The sequence below is a fragment of the Narcine bancroftii genome, chromosome 4 (assembly GCF_036971445.1).
Source record: "Narcine bancroftii isolate sNarBan1 chromosome 4, sNarBan1.hap1, whole genome shotgun sequence".
Taxonomy (NCBI): domain Eukaryota; kingdom Metazoa; phylum Chordata; class Chondrichthyes; order Torpediniformes; family Narcinidae; genus Narcine; species Narcine bancroftii.
In genome coordinates this window covers 283,995,811-284,016,083 of record NC_091472.1, presented here as the reverse complement: position 1 = coordinate 284,016,083, position 20,273 = coordinate 283,995,811, and the positions used below count along the sequence as shown (strand labels likewise).

The 20,273-nt window shown below is 38.2% G+C and overlaps 1 protein-coding gene across 1 annotated transcript in view; it reads right to left on the bottom strand.

The window, feature by feature from the left end:
- Positions 1 to 20,273, bottom strand: part of LOC138762464 (inactive dipeptidyl peptidase 10-like) — a 497,046-nt gene that overhangs the window by 3,740 nt on the left and 473,033 nt on the right. The window contains exons 19-22 of the mRNA XM_069936223.1: positions 16,941 to 16,995; positions 11,659 to 11,758; positions 8,201 to 8,259; positions 6,305 to 6,377 (exon numbers count right to left, since the gene is read on the bottom strand). Of these exons, the coding sequence (XP_069792324.1) occupies positions 6,305 to 6,377; positions 8,201 to 8,259; positions 11,659 to 11,758; positions 16,941 to 16,995 (287 nt within the window). The remainder of the gene's footprint in view (positions 1 to 6,304; positions 6,378 to 8,200; positions 8,260 to 11,658; positions 11,759 to 16,940; positions 16,996 to 20,273) is intronic.

The window sequence follows — 20,273 nt, the reverse complement described above, 5'->3', positions numbered from 1 at the left end:
AAGGCTCTTGACATTGTAAATTGGACTGGAAAAAAGCCGACCATGAGTGGAGGCTATTCAAACAACGAGTCATTGGACTCTAGCAAACCTGATCCACGAAAGATTGTACTGCTACTTCTTACTGTGAAGGGACCTCAAGCACTAGAGATTTTCAACACATTTGTTTTTGCAGAGGCAGCTGACCAGGGCAAGTTCAGCAAGGCTATTGAGATCTTTGATGAACATTGTTCAAGAAAGAAAAATAAAACGTTCGAGAGATAAGTGTTTGGCTCATGGATGCAGCTGTTGGGAGACTTTTGATACTTTCTTAACAAACTTAAAACTCAAAGCAAGAACATATAATTTTGGATCGCTGCAAGGTTCAATGATCTGTGATCAGGATTATTGATAATAAAGTGAGAGAGATTGCTGCGAGAGACAGATCTTACCTTAGCTAGAGCTGTGATGATATGACACACCAGTGAAATAGCTCTGCAGCGCACAAAAAAGTTCAGTGATAGTGCAAGAGCCAGTGAAAATGAAGGTATAGACGTTGCCACAGTGTCTGGACACACACAAACGATGGCGAGAAATTCAATTGTAAATGATGTGGCACTCAACATGCAACAAAACAATGCCAGGCCTATGGAAAAGTCTGTAATAAGTACAAAGGGCAGAATTATTATGCAAAGTGATGTTTTTCAAAAGGGAAGGAAAACAGAAGTGAAAGCGTACGCACTACAGAAGAAACTGCTCTCGGTGATTATATGGTAGTGTATAATCATTTACAGCACAGAAACAGGCTAGTTTGGCCCTATTCGCCCACCTAGTCCCACTGACCAGCATTTAGCCCATAACCCTCCACACCTCTCCTGTCCATATACCTATCCAACCTTTCCTTGAATATTAACATCAATCTACCACAACTGCCAGAAGTTCATTCCATACCCCCACCAACCTCTGTGTGAAGAAATTCCTCCTTGTGTTTCCCTTAAACTTTTCCCCTTTTACTCTCAATCCATGCCCTCTTGTTTGAATCTCCCCCACTCTCAGTGAAAAAAGCCTATCCACATTGACTCTGTCTGTCCCCATTTGTAATTTTGAATACCTTTATCAAATCACTCCTCAACCTTCTACGCTCCAGGGAATAAAGTCCTAGCCTGCTCAACCTTTCCCTGTACTTAAAACCCAGTAACATTCTCGTAAATCTCCTCTGCACACTCTCTATACTATTTGTATCCTTCCTGTAATTCGATGACCAAAACTGCACACAGTATTCCAAATTTGGCCTCACCAATGCCTTATACAATTTCAACATAACATCCCAACTCCTGTGTTCTATACCCTGATTTATGAAAGCCAACATCCTCAGTGCCGCCTTCACCACCCTATCTACATATGATTAAACTTTCAGAGAATTATGTACCATAACTCCTAAATCCCTTTGTTCCACTGCACTCCTCAATTGTTTAACATTTAATGTGTATGTCCTATTTTGATTAGTCCTACCAAAATGTAGCACTTCACATTTATCAGTATTAAATTCCATCTGCCATCCTTCAGCCCACTCTTCTATCTGTCCTATAATCACCCTGTACACTTTGATAATCTTCATCACTGTCCACATCACTGCCAACCTTTGTATCATCTGCAAATTACTAATCCAATTTGCCACCCTATCATCTAGATTGTTAATGTATATGACAAACAGCAGTGGACCCAGTACTGATCCCTGAGGCACTCCACTTGACACTGGCCTCCAATTCGACAAGCAATTTTCCAACACTACTCTCTGAACTCTCCCATCCAACCATTGTTGAATCCATTTCACTCCATCATTAATACCTAATGCTTCCACCTTCCTTACTAACCTTATGGGGAACCTTATCAAAGGCTTTCTAAAGTCCAAATAGACAACATCCACCACCTTCCCCTCATCAACCTTTTAAGTAAACTCCTCGAAAGACATGATCTACCACATACAAAACCATGCTGATTACTTCAAATCAATCCCAGTCTTTCCACATAGTAGCAGAACATTTCCACCATCTCTAAGAACACTTTCCATCAATTTACCCACCACTGACGTCAAACTTACTGGCTTATAATTACAAGGTTTACTTTTGTATCCTTTTTTGAACAGCAGAACAGCATGAGCCACCCTGAGTCCACCGGCACTTCCCCCGTGGCCAATGACATTTTAAATATTTCTGTCAACGCCCCCACTATTTCTTCACTAACCTTCCTTAGGGTCCCAGGGAATATTTTGTCAGGACCTGGAGATTTATCCACCTTGATTTTTTTTAAAATCTAGCCAACATTACCTCCTCATTAATTCTCATATTATCCATGAGCTCCCTACCATATTTCTTCACTTCATCTGGCTCAATATTCTTTTTCTTAGTGAATACTGTGAAAAGAAATTGTTTAAAATTTCACACATCTCCTTTGGCTTCTCACAGTGTCTACCCCCCTCATCTTCAAGGGGTCCAATTTTATCCCTCAGTATTACTTTTAATGCACCTATAGAAACCCTTTGGATTCATTTTTACTTTGCCAGCCAAAGCAACTTCATATCTCTTTTTAGCCTTCCCTCAAGATTTTTTTTTTTTTTTTTTTTTTTTTTTTTTTTACACATTATACTCCTCAAGCAGTTCATCCATTCCCTGCTGTACACTTTCCTTTTCCTCCGAACCAAGTTCCCAATATCTTTTGAAAACCAAGGCTCCCTACAGTTTCTTAACCTTTCCTTTAATCCTCACGGTGATAGACCAACTCTGCACTCTCAGATCTTCTTTGAATATCCTCCATCATCTGCTACATTCTTCCCTGAAAATATTTTGTCCTAATCCACATCATCCAATTCTTTTCTCATCCCCTCAAAATTTGCTTTCTTCCTATCAAAAATCTCAATGTTTGGCCCACCTCTTCTTTTCCATTACTAGCCTAAAACTAATAGTATTGTGATCACTAGACCCAAAGTGTTCCCCAACACAAACATCTGTTACCTGACCTATCTCGTTCCCTAATAGGAGATCCAATACTGCCCCTTCTTGAGTCGGTTCTTCTATGTATTGATTAAGAAAACTTTCCTGAACACACTTAAACTCTACCCCATCCAGCCCTCTTACTGTATGGGCAACCCAGTTAATGTTTGGAAAGTTGAAATCTCCCACAACTATCACCTTGTGTATATTAACATGTACGCAATCTTCTCACAAATTTTCTCCTCTAATTCCCTTAGCCCATTTGGTGATCTATAATACACTCCCATTAATGTATTCGTGCCTCTGCCATTCCTTAATTCTATCCAAATAGCCTCGCTGGACCATCCTGCCACAGCACTGCTGTAATGTTCTCTCTAATAAGCAATGCAGCTCCTCCACCTTTTATCCCCCCTGTTTTATCATGCCTAAAACAAAGGAATCCTAGAAAGACTATAAATCAACAGGCACTGAGCAATCAAACATGAACAGAGTTGAGAATGATAAATGGACTGTGCCATTGCATACAAATGGAACAAATATTCCTTTCAAGATGGACACAGGGGCAAAGGTCAATTTGATCTGTGAGCACAACATCAGGGCAATGAAGATAAAGCCATACATCCATGCATATTCTGTACAGCTCAAAGTCTACAATGGACAGAGCATTGACATGAAAAGTACATGTAAACTCAAGGTGAAAGTTAAAGATAAGGAGCACCATCACAGGTTCACAGTAGTCTCAGATAGACATGAATCACTGTTTGGTGACAAAGCATGTGAAAGCTTAAGTCTTGTCAAAAGGATGCACAAGGGGCACCTTGGAATGGAAAATATGTAAGAAGATGGATAGAACTACTGTCTACAGTGAAAAGGACCATACTACAGCTGTAGAGAATTACTAAACTTTGCAGAAGAATATGATTTTTCAACATGACTTCACATCCTCTGGATTCAGTCAAACGGTAAAGCAGAGAAAGGAGTTCACATAATTAATCAGTCATTCAAGGAATCTCAGATCCTTATTCAGTTCTATTGAGTTAGAGGGTTTCGCTATACTGCAGACCCAAACAAGAACAGAGATGTCAAAGATGTCGAACAAAAGCATCTGCAGTAGAGACAAAAAGCAAACTATAACAAATCAGCAAGAAGCTTAGGGCCACTGACAAAACAGGACTCAGTGAGACTCAGAGATTCCAACACTTCGATGAGAAAGTAAATCCAAGATTCTACACTATCAGAACAGGATGGTCAAATACTGAGGAGGAATCAAAAGAGCCTGCTGAAAATGCAAAAGAGTGCAGGAACAGACAAATGCAGAAGATCCAGCCTACACAGCAACAAAGGAAACACCACCAGTGCAAGACTGTGGTGGGCCATCAGAGCCGACACAAGCACCTGTGTTAAGAAGATCCACACATGTTATCAAAGCACCTGACAGACTGAATCTATAAAAATGTTTGTGCTCCTGATGTTTGTTAATGTTTGTGTTGAACTTTAAATTGAAATGAAAACTGCATTAGTGTGGTATGTTGTTAGTGCTAGAGTAATCCTGACCACTAGAAGGAGTCAGAGATGAGTTGTTGCAGCTAGGAGTAGATTCAAAATGGAGGCTCCCCTCGAGGTCATGAAGACTGTAGCTAATAAAATATAGTTATAAAAGAAACATCCAAAAAAGTATTTTCTAGGGAATCTGGCTGAAATATTAATGTGCTATCATAAATTTTGTTTGTTTTCATGTGTGACACTGAATGGAGGTAGACTTAAATTATTGGACTATCACATCTGAGACCTATCTGTTTTGACCATAGAAATCAAAGAAATGTTGGCTGATATTTTCCTCGTAAAATGGAGTTTATTGTAGAAACCAAGATGAAGCTGACATGGCCTGTTTCCGCTCCGTAAATGGTTATATGGAATAAATTGACTAATTATGCTGGAAATTGATCAAAACTCGAATGCCAATTGTTTTATAAACTAGGGGTTTAGCCTGCTCATTTGCTTTTCTACAATTTGAAAAATTGCTGTTTATTTTTCTTGATCTGTTCTATGAAGGGATACTAACAGCTGCAAAGAAATAGTGTCCTAAACTGGGAGGAAAAAAAAAAGCTTTTTGGGGTGTTTGTTGTTTTGTTTATATCCTAGGAAGCTGTGAGAATCTGCATGGAATTGCCAGGGTAAAAGCTTCTATTTACAATGATAATTCATCAATTGTTTCTCTTCTCAGTTGAGAAAACGCACTCAAAGGGCAACCAGTTTATAGATAATGCAAGAAAATTGCCCGTGAAAACCGCTTTCTAACAGAAAAAACAGAACTGTGAACTTGACTGCTAAATGAATTATTGGAGTAACACTCATATGTGCCACATTACACTTAATATTAGAGTCCAAAAACTTTCTCAGGCTTGGAGAGATACTTTCCTCAAATTAGGACAACTAGACAAAAATGAAACAGGACTAGAGCAAAGACCTTCAGCCACATCCCTAGCACTCAGGAAATGAACACCAGTATCGCCAACTGTTATACTAAATAACTGGTTATTTCTATAAGTAGAATTGGTCATACTTTAATTATTTTTTAAAAATTTTCTGATTCCAATATTATTTTTCTCCAATGACCACAAGAGGAATGTTAATGCAGTGGGCAGAGGTGTTTCCACTTACGATGTTAAAGCACTTTTTCTCATAGTTTCATGAAATTAGTCAAAAGCCTCTACATTTTAAATCAAAAACATGGACACTACACCAGAAGAAATGAGTGAGATTCTGGGTACTGGGAAGTACCCAGTGATAGTTTTAGGATGATAAATGTGTCCACCCTTCCTAATCCCAATTCTATTTCCACTTCCTCTGGCCCTGAAAAGACAATAAGCAGTTTTTTTTTGTGAGGGATGTGAAATTTGAAGTAAAAATATTACTCTGGATTCAGCCATATCCACCTGTAAACTTATTTCATTTAGTATAACAGTTGGCGATACTTGTGTTCATTTCCTGAGTGCCAGGGATGTGGCTGAAGGTCTTTGCTCTAGTCCTGTTTCATTTTTGTCTAGTTGTCCTAATTTGAGGAAAGTATCTCTCCAAGCCTGAGAAAGTTTTTGGACTCTAATATTAAGTGTAATGTGGCACATATGGGTGTTACTTTGCCATAACTCCAAATTTCTGGTGAGTGTGCAATAGAGACATATTGTTTTGGCACTAACCGAAGCATATCTTCAACAAACAAAAATTTGTGTACAAACATTCATGGCATCATTTTGAAAGAATCAGCAAGAAGCATCTCAAATTATTTTGAAGTCTAACACTAATATGCTCAAATGAGGGACATAGTGGCATAGACTTACCATCTGCTGTGCCATGAATGATCAGAAAATTGACGTCTTTGATTTCATTAGAATTCATTAGGACACTAGATTCCTGCAAGTAATCAGAATGTATGTTGGTAATATGAAATTTAAACTCAGTGGAATAAAAAATTCTCCCTCAATTTGTGGTAAATGTGTGAAGTAATAAAAAAAATCACTTTGAACTCACCTTGGTAAATTTGAATCTAAAGCCAGTGATAATTAATTTTAGAAGTGGAACTCAACTTTTTTATGTGCATTGCTCAATTTACATGCTCATTGCAACAGGATATAGACACGATGCAGTGTTGTGCAGAGAAGTAGTAATTGAATTCAATCTCAAAGTGTGAGTTTTGAACCCGAAGGTCAAGTACAAGGTTAATGGCAGAATTCTTAGATTGTAGGAACAGAGGGATTTTGGGGTCCAAGGCCATAAATCCTTCAAAGTTGCTGTGCCAATTAAGAGTGATTAGGAGGACATATAGTGTGCTGGCCTTCATTAGTCGAAGATTGAATTCAGGAGCTGCCACATATTGTTGCAGCTCTATAAAATTCTGGTTAGACCACACTTAGATTATTGTGTTGAGTTCTGGTTACCTCATTATAGGAAGAATGTAGAAGCTTTAGAAATGGTGCAGAGGAGACTTACCAGGATGCTGCCTGGATCAGAGAACACGTCTTGTGAAGAAAAGTTGAACAAGATCTTTTCTTTTGGAGAAATGGAGGATGAAAGGTGACAATATAGATGTGTAGCATTTATACGGGCCAAAGACAGAGTGAACCATCATCACTGTTCTTCTTTGGTGGCATTGGCCAATACCAGAGAACTTCCATTTTAGGTGAGTGCAGGAAAGTTTTGGGAAAATGTCAGAGGTAGGTTTCCGCACCACACCACTCGCCCCCCCCCCCCCCCCCCCCCCCCCACAGAGTGTTCAATACCTGGAATGCACTGCTGAGGATAGTGGTTGAAGCTAATAAAATAGGGACATTTAAAATATTTTAAAAGAAGTCCATGGATATAAGAAAAATGTAGGGGGAGGGTGTGGTAAACCACTGTTTGTATATTTAACTGTCAAGACAAATCCATTAACTGACTGTGGCTCCTCCCACAGACACCTGAATAAAGATGACTGTTCCACAGCCCCCTCCGCAGTTCACGACAGTCGACTAGCATGGACGTGTCTCCATTCTATTGCGAATAAAAGCCTATTAGTTTTTATTAACTTTCAGTCTTTTGGAGCTATCAGAGGGGTTTATGGACTGAGAGGAAGGGAAGGATTTGATTGATTGTGGAGTAGATTTTTGTGGGCCTTGGGACCTGCACCATGCTGTGCTTTTCTATGTAATAGAGGATGAAGATTTACTTCATTGTTCTTTGGAGCTTTATGAGCATAGAACATAAAATGAAGATTAGAATGGTGGGTGTTTTAGCAAGATAAAGCTTTTGCTTTTGTATTTGAATTAATCACAGCCTGACCTATTTTCAAGATTGTAGTTTAATGTATACATTTAGAGTTTTTTTTTAGGGTGGGTTCCTCTTTATCAAGAGAGAATCAATGGTGTAACTAAACAACTGCAAGGCTGTCATCTTCTATTGAAGATATTAAGACCTTTTATTGCTGCAGTGGTAGAAATTACATGTCTTTTAATTGGAAACTTCAGGGAACAGCAGGACCTGGGGAGGACAAGGAGGAAAACTTTTAACCACTTGAACACATTTCTCTATATAGATAGGAATAGACTAACTACAAACTGTCCACTATGGGTGTTGAACCATTGAAGAGCTAATAGGCCTTATTGCCTGAATGTTATTGTGGGTACAATTTCAGCTTTAACTTTTATCCCCAATGTCAAATGATTAAATTGGTTCTTGGCCATTTCCTTTCCTGAACTCACTTGATAAATATTTACATCTCGTGATGGCAATCCAAGATATCGTTCTGTGAATGCAGAAGCTGTGAGGGGGGAGAAAAATGATCAATTTAATTCATATGCATGAGTTAATGAAAAACAATTAGCAATGTTCGATCCTCACCTTCAAAGAGGTTCCAGTTCTGACATTCTGTTTTAATTAATTTACAGAGAACAATACAACCATGTATCAAATGTGTTTTGATAAAATCAGTGTATAATTTATCAGGACTAACTATTATTCCAATATCTTGCCCCAAGCTTATCCATACATCTTGAATATCATCTGGTACAAATCTCTTTGCTTTTGCAACAGGATAAGAGAATGTAATCTAATCTCTACTATTGGCATACTCTGTAACTATTGTGCAGTTACTAGTAAGATATTGTATTTAAATATATGAAAGCAAGTGAATTAACATCAAACCTAGTTTATTAACTACATACATTGAGGATGCAAAGTAACAGAACATGGCCACTGGAGTGCACCAGCATAAAGCATCCACAGAACCCCAGTAACCCAGATATATAGGATATGAACACAGTGACTGATCTACAGAGTCTAATTTCATTTGTTATTCTCAATGCACAATTAATAATAATTACAAAATAATAGCAGAAAAGAGTGAAATTAATTGCAATCAAGTTTTCAAGTTCTAATATCTCTCATCTAGATTTATATTCAGAATTTAAAAACAAACTTAACGTGTCAACCAGTTCTTGGAGGAAGTTGTTAACTGAGAATATCCTTTGTAATGTTTTTCTTTCATCTTCCTTTGTTTGAAAGGTCAGTAGAAGTAGTGTGGCGAATAACAGCAGAGGCTGATAAAACCTGGCTTGCTTAGAATTATGACTGTCTCACTGAGAATTTGTTTCATTTCAATATATAACCTCTGACTGAAATTTAGAAAGAAATATTAAATGTATCATCAGTTGTATTGACAAGTCAATAATTATGGCCTAGAAGAGGAGGAAGGTTAAAATGACTAGGAGCAGAATTTCTCAAGAAACCTTCTGTAGAAGTAGAAGCTATGGGTCTAGGACGTTTGGCCTCCACAGTTTGTCCACGGACATTTATTTGCGAAGTTAGGTGGATTTCACCATGAGAAGACTTTACTCAATTATATTTAATTATAATGTTAATAATTTTATATTTGTTATATTTAATTAAAATATATTCACTTGAATGCCATGTCCAGCGCCAACTGCAGACGCCAAGATGTCTGATTAAGAGAAGCTGTAATAGAAGGGATATTAGTGGGCATGACCTTCATCCACATCCATTTACTTCATTATCTTAACCTCCTTGTTCTCGTATACACTCAAACTTGGGAATTTGATATTAAATTATACAATATCTGAGACATTCATTAACTTTTCAGTATAACTTCATATATTCCCATTGTGTGATTCCTCTCTGATATGATTGAAAAGACTTAAGAGTGGGCAACTCTGACACAATTTTTGGCAACCAGACCTCAAAGTGTAAATGACTTGCAATCTGCTCCAAATTGATTACATGTGGCAAGGAGATACTATTACTACCTCTTTACCTCTGCATTTTTTTTTAAAAAGGTAAGCCAAGATAATAGTTGATTACTTCATTGCCATACATCCAAATGCTAACTCCTCTCTCTTGGTACAGAAAATAAACCTTGTATTTGTCCTGCAACTGCTTTGATGGGTCTTTTCCTGCTTTTCTTGAAGTTCTCACTGGAACAAGACTTTCCAACACATACAGACCTTATAATTGTTCTCATGTGAATTACACTTTGAGCTGTGGTATGTCATGGTTGACTCCAGAAAGAACAAAGGAATTCAAACACTGAATATCATGATGCCTATAAAAGTTCTCCGATAAATGGAAATAGGTGCAGTTTGGGTAAAAGCAGATGAGAAATAGCACATCAAGAGCAATGATTGTGGGATTGTAAGGAATGCCAGCAGTAGTTGATGAGAGAAGTTGGGGTTAAGTCCTCCCAGTATTAAATGAAATTGTATATTTTAACAGAGTTGCCTTTTTGATAGTTGTGGGACTGCCCATGGTCTTCCCTTTGCATAGAAGAAGCCAATCTTTCAACAGCCTCAGATGTTTTGAAACTTAATTGCCTTTGCAATAAACCAGTGGTTTTCAAACTGCCCCCCCCCCACCAAAACTCACATACCACTTTAGGGCATTTCATGTCAGGTCTCCGCCTTTAGACTGGCAACGGAGTGGATGAAAAAATGGGATCTTTCCTTTCAGACAGCAGCCCTAAAAGGCTGGTCCAGCATCCTATTCATATCCAAATGCCTTGTAGTGCCCTCCGGATCTGACGGAGGCGGAGTGACTGGTGCCATAGCGCCACCCGTCATAAATACGTGGTAGAGCAATGGCCGTCTTCCTTACCCATAAAGCCCATGCAGTTGAAATCACTCTATGGTTCCCAGAACAGTTCCAGCTGCGTGGGGGTTTATGGGTAGGGAAGACAGCCATTGCTCTTTCACATTGTGGCTATCCCAGCCTGCACCGCCCCCCCCCCCCCCCACCCCGACAGTTCCCGCTACCCTGACGGTCCCTGCTGCCCTGATGGTTCCCGCTGACAGTTCCTGCTGCTCCTTACTTGGAGGGAGAAGGTGAGTGGGGAGATGGGTTGCAGACTGACGGCATCATCAGCTTGCCCCTAAACAGCGGCTGTACATTCAGATTGATCGGCGGAGGGCTGTGCTGCGGAGATTATCCCTCTCGGAGAGGGGTTGGAATATGCAGCTCAGAAACCACCTCCGCACATTAAGAAAAATAGGTGATTGTGTTTTGGTGGAGTTTCTCCACCTTTACATCTCAACTTTTGGGCTATCAGAAATGGCCTTTTAAGTATTCCCTATGCCATAAGTGCTCTGTGACTAATACGGGATTGTTTAAGGTGGTACGTGAGTGGGAAGGGAAGGTTGAGAATCACTGCTCCAGACACAATTGTTACTGAAATATTTTGTTTGAGAAAAATTGTCATTGGCCCAATTCCTTTGGAGTTATAAAACCGTGCGCAGAATGAGTCAATTAAAACGACGGTTTTCAAACTTGTTCTTTCCACTTCAATACCACCTTAAGCAATGCTTATGGCATAGCGATTGCTTAAGATGGAATATGAGGGAAAATGAGTTTAGTAAGGGGGGGGAGCAGTTTGAAAATCACTGCAATAATATAAGGATAAATGAAACGTGATTGAAATGCCTCGTGTACAATTGCTCAATAGTTTGCATGCTAAAGGTCACCAGTTACATACTCAAAAATTAATAACTGGCAGGTGACTTAATATAATGTCACCCCATGTTTTATTTCTAATCAGGGTACATATTTCCGAAAATTTCTCCTTTTTAGCACAGATTGGAAGGAAATTTGTCATTCACAAAATAGCTGCCAGAGTGCCAATGCAAAGGAATCTTCATTTTTTTTGTTCACTCACCGTATAATTTCCAGTCAGAGATTGGTGCTACAGCAACGCCACATTTGAAGATTTTATCTGTAGAACTAAGGATCATAGCTGTAACATAGCCTCCATATGCCTGTCAAAATAAAATAAATTATTAACGCTTTTAGAAATATTCCAACATGTTCAAAGTTAAATGATTCGATTACTCCTATATAAATACAATTTAAAGGACAAATCCAAATTGTTACATATTGATGGATTTTTTAATTAATTGAAGATATGAAAATCCACATGCTCTTCAAATAATCAAAAGTTTATGAAGAAATGATGATTTTAAGAGCAGCAAATTATGAGTATTTGGGCTTGGTGAAACCAAATATCCAGCTTCATCTTATCAAATACCACAATAATGATCTTTTCCAGAGTCTTCACTTTTGTCACTTTCCTGCCCCATTACAAATAACCTTAATAATGTAATTGTTTAATTTTAATCCATGTTGATCCACCCACTGCGAATAAGTTGAGCATTATTAATTTGTAGTTTACTCAAGTCATAAAACATCCCATTACTAACCAAAAGACTGCATATTAAACCTATACTGTATTTACAATCATAATAAACATTGTGATTTAATGAATATATTAATCATATCTTCTTACTACTCACTTAACTACTCTTTTAAATGGCCAGCCGTTCAATTGTATCAGACCACGATATAAATCTGGAGATTTAGAATTTCTTGGCATTTCAGAGCAGTTAAACGTCAACTGCATTTTTACATAGGAGTTATGTGTAAGAGAGAAAAGATTAAAGTTAACATTATTTCCTTCTCAAAATGTGATTTAAGGAACCAGATAGCTTCGTAGTCCTAATTTTGGGCAGGATCGTGTGGAAGAATGTTGCTGGTCCTGCAAAGAAGCTCTGGCTAAGTATAGTGTGGAGGTCAACATCTTCTGAATTTCTTAAACTGCACAAAGCAGTGTGAAAGGATGAGACATGCTGGAGGGTAGATGGCTCTGCATCTTGCCTCACTGGATTTGGCATTGTGTCCAGTGGCAGGCCTCCAATGTGCTGAGTCGTTGGCGATTAGTGAGATGTGGTTGCAGGATGGATGCGACTGGCAGCTAAATATTCCGGGATTTCACTGCTTTAGGTGTGATAGAATTGGAGGGGTAAGGGGGGGGGCGGGGGATTGCTTGTCAGGGAAAATATCACTGCGGTGCTGATGTGAGATTGGAGGGCTCATCAAGGGAGGCAGTATGGGTAGAATTTAAAAATGGAAAAGGAGAAGTTACTATTATAGGAGTGTATTATAGACCACCTAGTGGGGAGCGAGAAATACAGGATCAAATGTCTAAAAAATAATAGCTGAGATTTGTAATAAGCACAGGGTTGTATTAATGGGGGATTTTAGTTTTCCTAATACAGGTACACGATCCTTTATCTGGAATCCTTGGGGAACAGCGTGTCCCAAATTTCGGAAAGCCCACCCAAATTGTGCTGCCGCCTCCCCCGACTTCTGGTCCCCACTTGCCGGATTTTGGAACTTTCTGGATTTTAGATGTCCGGTTAAAGGATTGTGAATCTCTCTATATTGGGAAACACATTCTGTGAAGGGGCTTGATGGAATACAATTTGTTAAATGCGTGCAGGATTTTTAAGCAGCAATACATTGAGGTATCCACTAGAGAAGGGGCAGTGTTGGATCTACTATTGGGGAATGAGATAGGGCAGGTGACTGAGGTGTGTGTTGGGGAGCAGTGTGTCGGATCCAGTGATCATGGTACCATTAGTTTCAATATAATTATGGAAAGGGATAGGTCTGGTCCAAAGATTAAGGTTTTTGAGTGGGGGAAGCCAGATTTGATGAAATGAGAAGGGATTTGCAAGAAGTGGTTTGGGCTGATTTTTTTTTTGGGAAGGAGTTAGAGGAGAATTAGAGTTCATTTAAAGGTGAGATTTTGAGGGTGCAGAATCTATGTTCCTGTTAGGATAAAAGCTAAGGCCAAAAGTTCAAGAGAGCTGCGGTTTTCAAGGGAGATTAGAAAGTTGGTTCGAAATAAAAGGGAGACCTTCATTAAATACAAGCAGGATGAGATGCTTGGAAAATACATGGAAGCTTAAGAAAGTAATTAGGATAGTGAAAAGAAGATACGAGGTGGCTATAGCAAACAGAGTGAAAGTAAATCCAAAAGTTTTTTTACAAATATGTGAATAGCAAAAGGAGAGTGAAGGATAAAATTGGTCCCTTAGAGAATTGGATTGGACAAATGTGTCTGGAGCCAAATGAGATGGGGGAGATATTGAATGAGTTCTCTGCACTTGGGAAAAGGATATGGAATTGTGTAGGATAAGAGAAGCAAAAGGGGTGAATATGGAAGATGTAGGGATTAGGAAAGAGGGGGTTATAGATCTTTTGAGGCATATAAAGGTGGATAAGTCTACAGGTCCTGACGGGATCTTCCCCAGGACCTTGAGGGAAGTCAGGGAGGAAATAGTGGAGGCTCTGACTGATTCTTTTTCAAGTCACTAGAGGGGGAGGCAGGGTGCCGCAGGACTGGCATGTCGCAAACGTGGTTCCTTTGTTTAAAAAGGGCTCCAGATGTAGGCCCAGCAATTATAGACCAGTAAGTTTGATGTTGGTGGTTGGTATACTAATGGAAAGTATTCTTAGAGATAATCTGTGTAAGTATCTAGAGGGGCATGGAGTGATCAGGGACACCCAACATGGGTTTGTGCAGGGACGGTCATGTTTGACAAATCTTGTTGAATTTTTTGAGGAGGTAACTAGTTGATGGGGGTAGAGCAGTAGATGTAGTCTATATGGATTTCAGAAAGGCCTTCGATAAGGTTCCACATGGAAGGTTGGTAAGGAAGGTTCAGGCACTAGGTATTAATGTTGAGATAGTCAGATGGATTCAATGGTGGCTAGAAGGTAAATGCCAGAGAGTCATGGTGGATAACTGTCTGTCAGGATTGAAGCTGATGATGAGCGATGTGCTTCAGGGTTCGGTTTTGGGTCCCTTGTTGTTTTTCATTTACATTAATGATTTGGATGATGGAGAGATAAATTGAGTTAGTAAATATGCAGACTATTAAAAAAAAAACAGGGAGTTGTGGATAGTGAAGATGGTTTTCAGGGACTGCAGAAGGATTTGGACTTCTTAGAAAAGTGGGCTAAAAGATGGCAGATGGAGTTTAATATCGATAAGTGTGAAGAGCTTCATTTTGGGAAGAATAATCAAAACAGGACATATGCAGTGAAGGGGTGGGCATTGAGGAATGCAGAATAACAGTTCATCGTTCTTTGAAAGTGGATTCTCGTGTAGATAGAATGGTAAAGAAGACTTTTGGTATGCTGGCCTTTATAAATCAAAGCATAGAATATAGGAGCTGGGAGGTGATGGTGAGGCCAAATTTGGAATAATGTGTGCATTTCTGGTCCCCAAATTAAAGGAAGGATATCAATAAGGTAGAAATGGTGCAGAGAAGATTTACTAAAATATGGCCTGGATTGCAGTATCTAGAATATAAAGAAAGATTGAGTAGACTGGGTCTTTATTCATTGGAGCATAGAAGGTTGAGGGGGGATTTGATAGAGGTATATAAAATTACGAGGGGGATAGAGTAAATGAATCGGCTCTTCCCCTTGAGGGTAGGTGAGATCGAACAAGGGGTCATAAGTTAAGAGTTAGGGGGAAAAAGTTTAGAAGTAACATGAGAGGGGACTTCTCCACTCAGAGAGTGGTGGCTGAGTAGAATGACCTTCCAGAAGAAGTGGTTGCAGCAGGGTCAATTTTGTCATTTAAGAAAAGTTTGGATAAGTGCATGGATGTGAGGGGATTGGAGGGAGCAGGTAGGTGGAACTAGAGGAGATCACTTAAATTGGTGCGGACTAGAGGGGCCGAGATGGCCTGTTTCCATACTGTAATTGTTATATGATTATTCAAATGGGATTTCCAACCTTCTCTAAAAGGCTAGATACATAACTATTTTAATTAATTTACATGTTGAAATTAATATCAACATTATTTTTTATTGATTATATAACAATTTTAAATAATTTTGCATTTTTCAACCAGTTCTAAATGTTTTGATCATAACAATGTCAGTTTGTGGGAAAGACCCCAGTTTCATTTGTGGGTTTCTGACCATTCCAGTCGACTGCCCAGTAAGTGGGCCTGAAGGATTCCCAGCTGTCCAACCATGTAAGTGCACCCACAGTGTTGAATAAGAGGTGTGGGCTTGATCCAGTCAAATAATATAAATTTTTGATCTTTAGATTACTTTTCCAGAAAAACTAAAAGTACGTTTCTTCTCAAGCCTACAATTTCTATGACTGAAAAATAAAAAGTTAATTTTGGCAATCTATAATATAATTGTGCATGTATCTCTGTTTGTCTGTTCTCCATGCAAATCAATATGAAAAGAAAACAGTGAAAAGAAAAATGTTAAAAATTAAATTTTGTAATATGGAACTTATTTATCATTTTTACTACTTGAAAGTAAATTAACAAGGTGAAGAATCCATATGAAGATGAAAATTTGGTGAGTTTTGGTCTCCCAGTTTAATGCCCAAGAGTGATTATTGATTTGCCTAATGTAGTACTTTCTTTTTAATCTGTCTGCTTTGAGGTACGTACAATAAAACCCCTGGTATCTAGCACCTATGGGGACTGGTAAGTAATGCAAATAGTGAATTTTTCGATTGCTTGAGATTGTATGATTGCATTTATTTTCTGCAATATTTTTTAACCTTTGGTTGAATTCCAGATAATTGGTTTTACTGTACTTTTACCTCAGATTGGATAATGTCTGTTATTTACAATGCTGTTTTTTTTATAATCATGAAATCTGTATGCTCAAAGTTGCATTGCTTATTATATCTAATTGATATTTGTACAGAATTTTTAGTGGAGTAGTTTCAGCATAAATAATAAGATTATTATTTTCTTACAATAATTACAAAATTATTTGACCAAGTGAAGTAGGAATTCAAAAAGCACTTTAGCATTTTTTGAATAAACAGGTTCCTATCGTTTCAAAGGAAAAGTAACCTGTTATTTTGTAATATACCGTACTGTGAGAATTCCCATGAAACATTCTGAAGAAATTCTATTGCTCCAATAGGAGATAACAACAAAACACATTTAAATTGATAATTATTTAACAAGTAGCATTTTGCTTACAAAAAATTAAGTGAAGATACACTACAAGTTATTTATTAGTGACATAAATGTTCTTTTCAAGACTAAAATGCACCCCAACTTTTAAAGGATTTGTAATTATTATACTGAAGTACTTTGAAGTATACCTTCCCATAAACAGCTATTCGGTTTCCATCAATGAAGGGTAATTTCAACAATGATCTGAAATAAAAAGAAATAATGTTAAATACATTTCTGTGGACTTTTTTCAACATTAAATTGTCCTGACTGGAATATTTTTTTATTTTTTTTTGTAAGTCGTAACCTTAAGCAACAGAAATGGAGTGGAACACGCTTCCCAGTAGGTATTAATGGTGTTAAGTTGGAGTTTGAGGGTGCTATATTACCAACAACCAGTCCTGATCTGATAACGACATTGTTACAACCAAGAAAGCACACCAGAAATACTTCTTAGATACCCAAGGAAATTCAGCATGCCCCTGAGGTCTCTTACCAATGTTTATGGGTGTACCATAGAAAGTATTCTACCTGGATACATCACAGCTTGGTCCAGGAACTGCTTTGCCTAAGTCAGCAAAAAAACTGCAAGGAGTGGTAAAAGCAATTCAGGCCATTACAAAATCCAAACTCCCTTCCATCGACTTCATCTGTACCTTTTGCTGTCTCAGGAAAGCTGCTGAAAATATTAAAGGACTCAAGCTATCCTAGTCATAAACTCTCCCCTTTTCTATTGGGCAGAAGATGCATGTGCTTGAGGACATGAACATCCAGATTCAGATCCAGGCAGTTTCATTCCTGATTCTTGATTGGATCTCACACTAGCAAAAGATGTCCTTGCACTACTTTATAACAGTTCTTTTTTTTTTCTTTGGCCTGCATGATAGTGTTACGGATTATATATAAATATTTTTAAAAGAGATAGATTGTGGGGGCTTAGTGTAGGTCACTTCACAAACAGATACTTACACCATTTCTCATTTAAAATGCAAGAGCTTTGCTGAAGCCAGACATTCAGACACCGTGACTTTGCAGAGACAATGGAACTGCTTTGGAAAGAATTTCAAAAACAGGTAAAAATGGGAAAAGTCCAGGCTCAAGTGCTGATAAAGATCTTTCAAAGATTGGGTTTGGAGCCCTGTAAGAAGTCGTATGGTTTTTACAAGCAGAGAGAGAAAAAACAGACAGGTGATTTCTCTTTTTGGGAGAGATAGAGAGAGGAGTCAGTTCTGTAGTAGCTTTTGAGGCTGCAGCATAGCAAGCTGGCAGGCTTGTTGAAAACCCCATTTTGAAGATGGGTTGTGAGTTCTGAGTTCAGCTTGTTCAAACCCCTTGTAATCCTTACAAGAGGAAATGGCTGGCTAGAGTGTTTCCTGAAATAAGGGAAACAAGAGGAACTCTGTGGTGACTTGGAAAAAGAGGATATCATTTGGAAACCACATGATGGGGCAAGAAACTGAAGTAACTGATTGGAGAAAATCAATTTGTGTATCCAATGAGCAACAAATATTTCTCTGAAACCAATAAGAACCTTTTAAATGGTAACCATTTACCTTTAAGCACCAGAGCCTGGTGAAAATTCATAAATGTTAAATTCTGTGCACAGTATAAGAATTGCCTGATACCGGTGAACTAGGAGAAGTGAATGATTGGACTATTAAAGCAAAAAACTTTCCTGAACAATATGCACATCACCTACACATGCACTTAGAATTAGAAGGGGGTTAAGTTAATAGTAATAAGTTTAAAGAAAATTAAAAGCAACTTTTGTTTAAACATAGAAACATAGAAGATAGGAGCAGGAGTAGGTCATTCGACCCTTCGAGCCTGCTCAGCCATTCAACAAGATCATGGCTGATCTTAAAGTTCAGTACCCCATCCCCGCCTTCTCTCCGTAACCTTTATAACCCTTATACTGAAGAAATAGATCTAATTCCCTCTTAAATATATTTAATGAACCTGCCTCCACTGCCCTCTGTGGCAATGAATTCCACAGATTCACCAGCCTCTGGGTATAGAAATTCCTCCTCATCTCGGTCCTAAATGGTTTGCCTATTATCCTCAAACCATGGCCCCGGGTTCTGGATTTTCCCATCATTGGAAACATCCCATCTGCATCCACTCTGTCCAGTCCTGCCAGAATTTTATATGTCTCTATGAGATCCCCTCTCAATCTTCTAAACTCCAGGGAGTACAACCCCAATTTGCGTAATCTTTCCTCATAAGTCATTCCTGCCATTCCAGGTATCAGCCTGGTGAATCGCCTCTGCACTCCCTCCATTGCAAGAACATCCTTCCTTAGATAAGGTGACCAAAACTGCACACAATACTCCAGGTGGGGTCTCACCAAGGCCCTGTACAGCTGCAGTAAGGTATCCTTGTTCCTATACTCAAGTAACCATTTGTCTTGGTGAATTTCTATTGCTGTTGGGTTTTGGGGCCCTCTGGGCTCGTAACAATAGTTTTGTACTTTTATTCCCTGCACTATTGCCTTATTTATTGTTATTGTGTTACTTGTTTACAAGTTAGATTGCCTGTTAGTGCGCAAAACTTCTTTCTGTACTTTGTTACATACGACAACAAAACCATACACTCATTTATTCAGCAAACATTAATAAACAAGAGGAATGAGAGAAAAATAAATTTAGGAAATCACAAATATATACAACTCAGGAAGAGGCTATTTGACCAATGCTTTATTTGCTAGTTGAGAGGGTTATTTGGTATAATCCCATATCTCACATCTTGGTTTGTAGACTTGAAAATTATAGCTATCAAAACCTCATCCAGATACTTCATAAATATAATTTAGATTTTTGTCTTAAAGTTCAAATTTATTGTCAGAGTTCATACGTGCCATCTTTTTCCTGTGGGCCATGCAGAATTCCTACTTATTGGAAATTAAACCATACTCAAGAATTATATATGCAAACAAACTGTGCAAATATAGAAAAAAAATTCAGTAATAAATAATTCATAAATGTTTAATGTTTAGGAATCTGATGGCTGAGGCGTAATAACTGTTCCTGAACCTGGTGGGATCTGTACTTCTATCCCGATTATACTTTTAGACTGCAAGTTCCAATTGGGTTATAAAAAGAAATCTGTGCCTGCTGGTTATGAAGCAATTGAATTTATAGAAAAGGCCTATCTCATAATTTTGAGCATTTTGATTCATCACTCTTGAAGCTCATCATTTTTAAGTTAAATAGCATATCTAAAATTGTTAACAACCCCATAAAATTGAAAACCTATAATGTAGTGTGGTCTATACAAGGTTGGAAATATTTTGCATTAAGTTAACAACATTTTTTATGTCCCATTGCAAGTTTCCCTGCCATGACTGTTGCTGAAGGAAGATTGTCTTTCATAGTGCAGTTTGTTGGTGGGCATTCTTAATCAAATAAGACCATGCTCTGTAAAAGATGAGGGCAAAACTCACAAACCGATAATTAAGAACGCATTTGTTAATTTAAGAATAT